This window comes from Triticum aestivum, chromosome 1D, assembly GCF_018294505.1.
Source record: "Triticum aestivum cultivar Chinese Spring chromosome 1D, IWGSC CS RefSeq v2.1, whole genome shotgun sequence".
In the NCBI taxonomy this organism is placed as follows: domain Eukaryota; kingdom Viridiplantae; phylum Streptophyta; class Magnoliopsida; order Poales; family Poaceae; genus Triticum; species Triticum aestivum.
In genome coordinates, this window is record NC_057796.1 from 405788350 (window position 1) to 405794884 (window position 6535).

Genomic DNA, 6535 nt, shown 5'->3' on the forward strand with positions numbered 1-6535 from the left:
GGTGATGATGAGTTATTATATTTCTTTCACCCAATGATGTAATAACTCATTATGATGTAATAACAATTTCTAAATTGCTACTGTATAAAAACTTGTATAACAGTGTATGAATACCGACATAAAATAAAAAATAAATAGAATACGTAATAATAGTAGTAGCGTGTGGTAGAGCGACGCTGCTAGTAACTAGCAGTAGTGCATTCTCCGAATCGCGCTACTGCTAAGTAGGTATAGCAGTAGCGCGGGAAAACCAACACTACTGCTACAAGTTAGTTGTAGTGACGTGCCAGTAGCGCGGGCACCCACGCTACTGCTAGCCCAAATAGCAACGCTACTGCTAGGATTTTCCCTAGTAGCGAATAAGATCCACCTCTAGCCCACACACCATTCAATTCTAGAAGGGATACTTGCCGTTCTTCTCTTCCTCGTCCTCCCCTACATCTTGTACTCCTCGCTTCTTCGCCAACCCATTTTGGCGCCAACCAGCACCACGTCAACATCAATGCGTTCGTCAACGGCGCTGCATCTTCGTCATACTCCTTCCTTGCCAGCTTTAGTTCTCATTCCTGCTTATTTCCTAGAATACTATTTCTTTTTTTTTGCTTTATTTTCTGGAACACTCTTTCCTTCTCCAACACCATGGACCATTTGGCCGCTTTTGTTCCTTTTTCCTTCTTATTCTTGAAACACTCTTCCTTTCTACTATAGCATGAACTACCTCGCTAATGTAGTGTCGTGTTGTCCTCGCCGATGAATGTTTCGGCAACCGTCAGCGTGTGGACATCCTGCAGAGCATGGTCGCCATCCATCTGGGTGAATGCTTGGTCGCCCATGTCGCTAGCGCATTGTGGCCATTGTCCATGTTGGCAAGCAGTGCTCGGCCATGTTGTTGTGCGCCTATTGACCGTCCTTGCCCGCGAATGCTTTCAATATGATTTGGCGCGAACCGCCTACCTAATTCTCTACATGCGTAACTAACTGCAAACCAAATCAATTAATTACATGCCTAATTACTAAAAAACCTCTACTTCTAATTATCTATAGGCATAATTCATTGTCTGCCTAACTAATTAATTCCATTAATGACTCGGTTTCCAAATTGATTTGATGCGGAAAAAATTGCAATTTAAATGGACCTAATTAATTACATATGTAATTAATTGCTTGATAATTAATTGCATTAATGGTTTGATTTCTAAATTGATTCAGCGCTCGATTTCCAAATTATTTTCGCATTAATGGCTGCTACGAATGACGACTGCGTAAATATTTCCTTTAATAATAGATATATTACACATTTGACGCGCCTCTTGAAGTGGATTCATTTGTAGGACACATTTTCTGAATGATTTTCTTGACGTTTGAATGGACACACTTGATTTATTCAGAATGTAGTCTCCCTGACTCGCTATATGACCGAGAAGAAATATAATATGACCGCGTCCACGAACGCCTCTGCGTGGCGGTCCGATGACCCGCCTGCCACCACAAAGTGGGAGTGTGCAAGGAAGAAAAACCATCGTGCAGGGAGGATGGTGGGAGGTGAAGGCGAAAATAAACCGTGAAAGAGAAAATAAAATATGCGTACCGGCCTACCAACCCCCCTTTAATAGTATAGCTATATGTGATTTGGTAAGGTAAGAAAATATATGTGATTTTGTAAGATAAGAAAAAATATATGTTACTTTTGTTGTATTAGAAAAGTTGTGATTGTCATTTAATAGTAGAGATATTGAAACAATAAATGACAACACATTAAGGAGTATCTTTTTTGTAAGGTAATCGAGAAAAGTATTATGTTTGTTTTTCAGGAAGGTGATCTCACATATGATGCGATTTCTAAATTCTTAATTACATGATTGAATTGAATCGGCACATGCCAAAAAAAAGGAAACAAGATCTTCCGCTTTAATGAGATTTGATTTTTTAATAGGAGGGGGTGGTGTGAGGTGAGGCGGAAAAATTCAGAAGAAAATAAATCAGTGAGGAGAAGCTATCAACCTCCTCTTTAGAAGTAGAGATTTTTAGTGTTATATTATTATCTTCTATACGGACCCTCAAATGCATTCTTCGCAATCTTGCAAAAGAAGGTTGAATCCTAGCGTGGAGAGTTAGTACTACATCACTTATCCTAAATTAATGCATCACTTATCCATGTCTAATCCTAAATTAATGCATCACTTATCCTAAATTAATGCATCACTTCCTCAAGTCTCAGCGTACAATGGCCTATAAATAGCGACCTATATGCAGTATATGTGATTCAAAACAGAAACATAATACAATATAGAGCAACCGTGCGCACAACTTAGTGACTAGCATGGAGGCCAAGCTTGTAGTCATCCTTGCGGCCTGCTTGTTGATTTCCTTTAGCAATGGAGGTACGCATGTATACAGTATCGTTTTCGCACACAAATACCTGAACACATCGCTACTTTGCATTGAAAATCTTATTAATATTCTCCATTTCATAAGCATGCACGTACACCGGGAACTAACAATCGGACAATGCAGGAGACGCACAGTGCACAGTGAAAGACCTCGTCGTCGCCCAGACCACCGCGCCGGCGCAGCCCGGAGAGACGTACCCGAAGCACGTGGTGACGGTGAAGAACACTTGCGTCTGCATGCAGCTCAACGTGAAGATGGACTGCGCGGGGTTCGACTCCTCTATCGACGTCATCCCTGCTGACACGATCACGCCGGACGGCGACAATGCGCTCTGCACCCTCAATGGCGGTCGTCCGGTGTATGGAAACGGCACGGTCACGTTCAGCTACGCGTGGAGCACAGACATCAGCTTCCGGCCCGTCTCGTCGTACATGGAATGTTCCGTAGCACCATAATGTTTAAGGACTCATTTCGCAAAAAAAAAATGTTTGAGGACTCTAAAAACCATGGAAAAATATACAGCTGGTGGTGGAAAGAAGGAAGCGTGGGAAAGAAATGGAGTACTTGCCGACTCTTATTTATTTATTTTGTGGGGAAATCTTTCGGTTTATTCATCAACTGTTAAGCTAGTAAAAAAACATCAAAAGTAAAATATATATATATCCAGATTCGTAGACCACCTAGCGGCGAGGACAAGCACTGGAGCGAGCCGAAGACGCGCCACATCATCGTCTCTTCCTCACCAGACCCGGACAAACCTTTTTTGTAGTACACAACCGGAAAGTCGTCGTGCTAAGCCTCCATAGGACCAGCGCACCAGAAAATTAACCATCACCGATGAAGAGAAGTGTAGATTGGAAAGGTCCAACCTATAGAAACACAAACATGAACGAACGAAGATTGGATCCAAACAGATACACTGAAGACAAACGCCGACCGAATCCAGCGAGATCTGCCAGTAACAAATCTCTGCCTCCACCACTCCTCCCCACGCGAAAGGGCCATGTTGTTGCTGGCGCGCGCATCTCATCCTTGATCGACGGCGAGGTCGCCGGCATCACGCTCCTCCCCCGCGCTGCGACGAGCATTTTTCCTATGGCGAACAAGAGCATCGACCAAAGTTTTTTGCAACGGGCTGCGTCAGAGGGTGTTGGAACTTTCCAGTCCCATTGTTGCACCCAGCGAGCACCGGTGTTGCGTCAAGCGCTGGGCTAGATAACAGGGACGTGTTGGGTTTGCCCCCCTTTTTTCACCAAGCGACACAGATGCTACAACCAGTGATTTGTTCTGCTGGCACGGGCGGCAATAGTTGCTGGAATCGATGACCTTTTTTGCTGAGATCCACAATTGGGAGTGTTTTTGCTGCATTCAGCGTCAAATTTCACTACGACAGGTGGTAAATTTTGTTGGAACCGGCGAGTGTTTTTTTTTGCTGGGATCAACAATGGGATTATTTTTTTGCTGCGTCCGGCGACATTATTTGCTACAACCATTTCTTTTTTGCTGGCACCAACGGCATTTTTTATAGGAACCGGCAACTTTTTTTGCTAGGATCCGGAATTTGGGTGTTTCTTGTTGGAACCAGCCCCAGGTTTTTACCGCCATCTTCAGTTTTTGTTGGAACCAACGCCCACTTTTGCTACTACTGTCTTGCTGGCTTTTGTTGGAACGAAAAGGTGCCATAGCACCCAAGTGCACCGACACCCTGTTATCTTGCCCGTCGATGCACACCAAGATTCGTGGGTTGTTCTGACGAGCCACACACCATTTGCAGGGCCATCATGCTTATACAAGCCATTGTCCGAGAAGTGCATCGATGCACGGAGTGGCATCCGCACGTAGCGCATTGACAGCGCGCTTTCCAAGATCTAAATTTGACCATAATCCAGTGGAAGAATTTTTGCTCCCGACGCAATCAGTCTCGTTGGTTAAATTTATGGTCAAACTTAGATCTCGGAAGTACAGACGCGCTACATTATGGAATGGAGGTCTTATTTTCGGTAGATTAATGTTATAACTTTCGCAAAGAGCAAAATGATTCACGGGGTGAGAGGTCTTCTCGCTTGTTTGCACGAGGGCCGACTGGTGTATCTCTTTTCTTGATAGCAGGCTGACATGTTAATCCGGATGTAGACACTAGACAAGCATGCTGGATTCTTCCCTATGATGAACAGTGCAAGCAGCTAGGCGCCTAGGTCAAACTTTATAAAGTTTAACTTTGACAAAATATTATATGCAGACTAAAAAGAAACGGAGAGAGCATTTGCAGTCTCCCGTCCTAGACCTGCTAATGCAACGTGTGGTACAGGGCCGGGTCCAGATCTTGAGCAACTGTTCTCTCGACGGACGGGACTGATAACCGGGTGCCTAGACACCGGGTATTCAAAATCCATTATTGTTGGAACCAACATCAACTTTTGCTATCACGGTCTTAGATTTTGCTAGAACCAGCCCACATTTTTGCTACCCCTAGCTTCGGCTATAACTGACGTTGTTGTCGCCATTGATGCTGCAACCGGGGGTGGGCAGCACCGGAGAGGAAGGGTGTCGCGGTCGGCGTTGTGGAGCTACCATGGATGCATCAGGGAGGCGGCGAAAAAGTTGCTACGGCCAACGGCCTTTTTGTTTTGTGATTGACGACGTCGAGCGTCGGGGGCGAGGCAAACGGGCAAGGGTGGCCCGCTCAGGCGCCTGGCATGAGGGAGGGAGCGTAGACGCGGGGGAGGGGGCAGTCGCTATGGTTTTTTCTCGTGTTCTTTTCAGATTTGGACAAGGGTAAAAGACGATTGGAAACCAAGCCATCGGCGACGGGTGCCTATTATTGGCCAATTTTTTTAATATTGAAGGCAATAAATGCCAAGACCAAACATTTGTCGTTTAATAATTGCTCATTATTCAAACATTGGATGTTTTTAAATGCTAACTTATCTTATACTCCTACCATGAATCAAATTAATTCTTCCCAATCAATAAAAGACTTCCTCATTTTTCACCGTACAGTGGGCTATAAAAGGCAACCGTGATGCAGAACAGAAACAGAATACAATAGTATACATCATCTCAGCAATACAGTTGTCAAAAACCGTGACAACATCTCGTTGATCAGCATGGAGGCCAAGCTCGTACTGATCCTTGCAGCCTGTATCTTGCTTTCCTTCATCAGCAACAAAGGTACGCATGTACTATAGTATATAAACTGTTTTTTGCACACACAAGGAAGAGGAACTCGGCATTTCCGGACACCAAAACAAACACCAGGAACTAACAAGTGGGCAACGCAGGCCATGCGCAGCCGTGCGCACCGTCGGATCTCCTCGTCAACCACACCACCATGCCGGGGAAGGTCGGAGGGCGCCCGCACTACCTGATGACGGTGGAGAACAGGTGCGTCTGCACGCAGCTCGGCGTGAAGCTGGCGTGCGCGGGGCTCAACTCCACCGTCAGCGTCGACCCGGCCGGCGTGGTCGTGCCGACCGGGGACGACGGCGCGCTCTGCACTCTCAACGGCGGTCAGCCGATGCATGCGAACGAGACGGTCTTGTTCGTGTACGCTTCGAGCATGGAAATCAGCTTCAGGCCCGTCTCGTCGTTCCTCGACTGCTCCATAGCCCCCTCGCCGGCTCCGCAGGCTGCACCCTGATGTTCAGTGATACTCCGGTAGCCATGCAACGGTGCCGCTTTAGAAAGTGGCACCAACATCTTGTTTCGTTGTTCGCTCTCGCCGCTGCATACCGTGCGTCAAAACCAAGCGATGACCATAGTCATGGCCAGGTAGTAGAAATTGCCCAGCCGGCGATAAAATGTTTCATTTCATTTTTGAGAAAACAAAGGCTTGTATTTGGGGATCACAAACACAATCGTACATGCGAAAATCAGGGTCCGAGCAGATAGCTGCCGCCGCGCCTGCTGCTCGACGCGCCCGCTTCTTGCCGCGGCCGCCATGCCTCGCTGCTCGTCGCGCCCGCGGCCGCCACGCCTCTCTGCCACCGCGGCCGCCACGCCTCGCCGCGGCTGCCGCGCCTTGCTGCTGCCACCGCGCCTCGCCGTGGCCGTCACGCCTCGCTGCTGCCGCGCCCGCTTCTTGCTCGCTGTTTGCCGCGCCCGCTGCGTGCGCCTGCTGCTCACTGCCGCTGCTCGTCCCAAC

The 6535-nt window shown here is 47.0% G+C and overlaps 2 protein-coding genes across 2 annotated transcripts; both read left to right on the forward strand.

Moving 5' to 3' along the window:
* Positions 1–2264: 2264 nt before the first annotated feature.
* On the forward strand, positions 2265–3017 carry LOC123171412 (uncharacterized protein At1g05835-like). The gene is made up of 2 exons (XM_044588928.1): positions 2265–2381; positions 2515–3017. The coding sequence occupies exons 1-2, from the start codon at positions 2321–2323 to the stop codon at positions 2844–2846; spliced, it is 393 nt and encodes a 130-aa protein (XP_044444863.1). The 5' UTR covers positions 2265–2320; the 3' UTR covers positions 2847–3017.
* Positions 3018–5456: 2439 nt separating this feature from the next.
* LOC123171423 (uncharacterized) lies at positions 5457–6211 on the forward strand. Its single transcript, XM_044588935.1, has 2 exons — positions 5457–5562; positions 5673–6211. The coding sequence occupies exons 1-2, from the start codon at positions 5499–5501 to the stop codon at positions 6029–6031; spliced, it is 423 nt and encodes a 140-aa protein (XP_044444870.1). The 5' UTR covers positions 5457–5498; the 3' UTR covers positions 6032–6211.
* Positions 6212–6535: the final 324 nt, after the last annotated feature.

Excerpts from the sequence above, each read along its gene's own strand:
- LOC123171412 (XM_044588928.1), top strand. The coding sequence starts at position 2,321 with ATGGAGGCCAAGCTTGTAGTCATCCTTGCGGCCTGCTTGTTGATTTCC. Across the intron at positions 2,382-2,514 it reads GATTTCCTTTAGCAATGGAG|GAGACGCACAGTGCACAGTG; the intron begins GTACGCATGTAT and ends CGGACAATGCAG.
- LOC123171423 (XM_044588935.1), top strand. The coding sequence starts at position 5,499 with ATGGAGGCCAAGCTCGTACTGATCCTTGCAGCCTGTATCTTGCTTTCC. Across the intron at positions 5,563-5,672 it reads TTCCTTCATCAGCAACAAAG|GCCATGCGCAGCCGTGCGCA; the intron begins GTACGCATGTAC and ends TGGGCAACGCAG.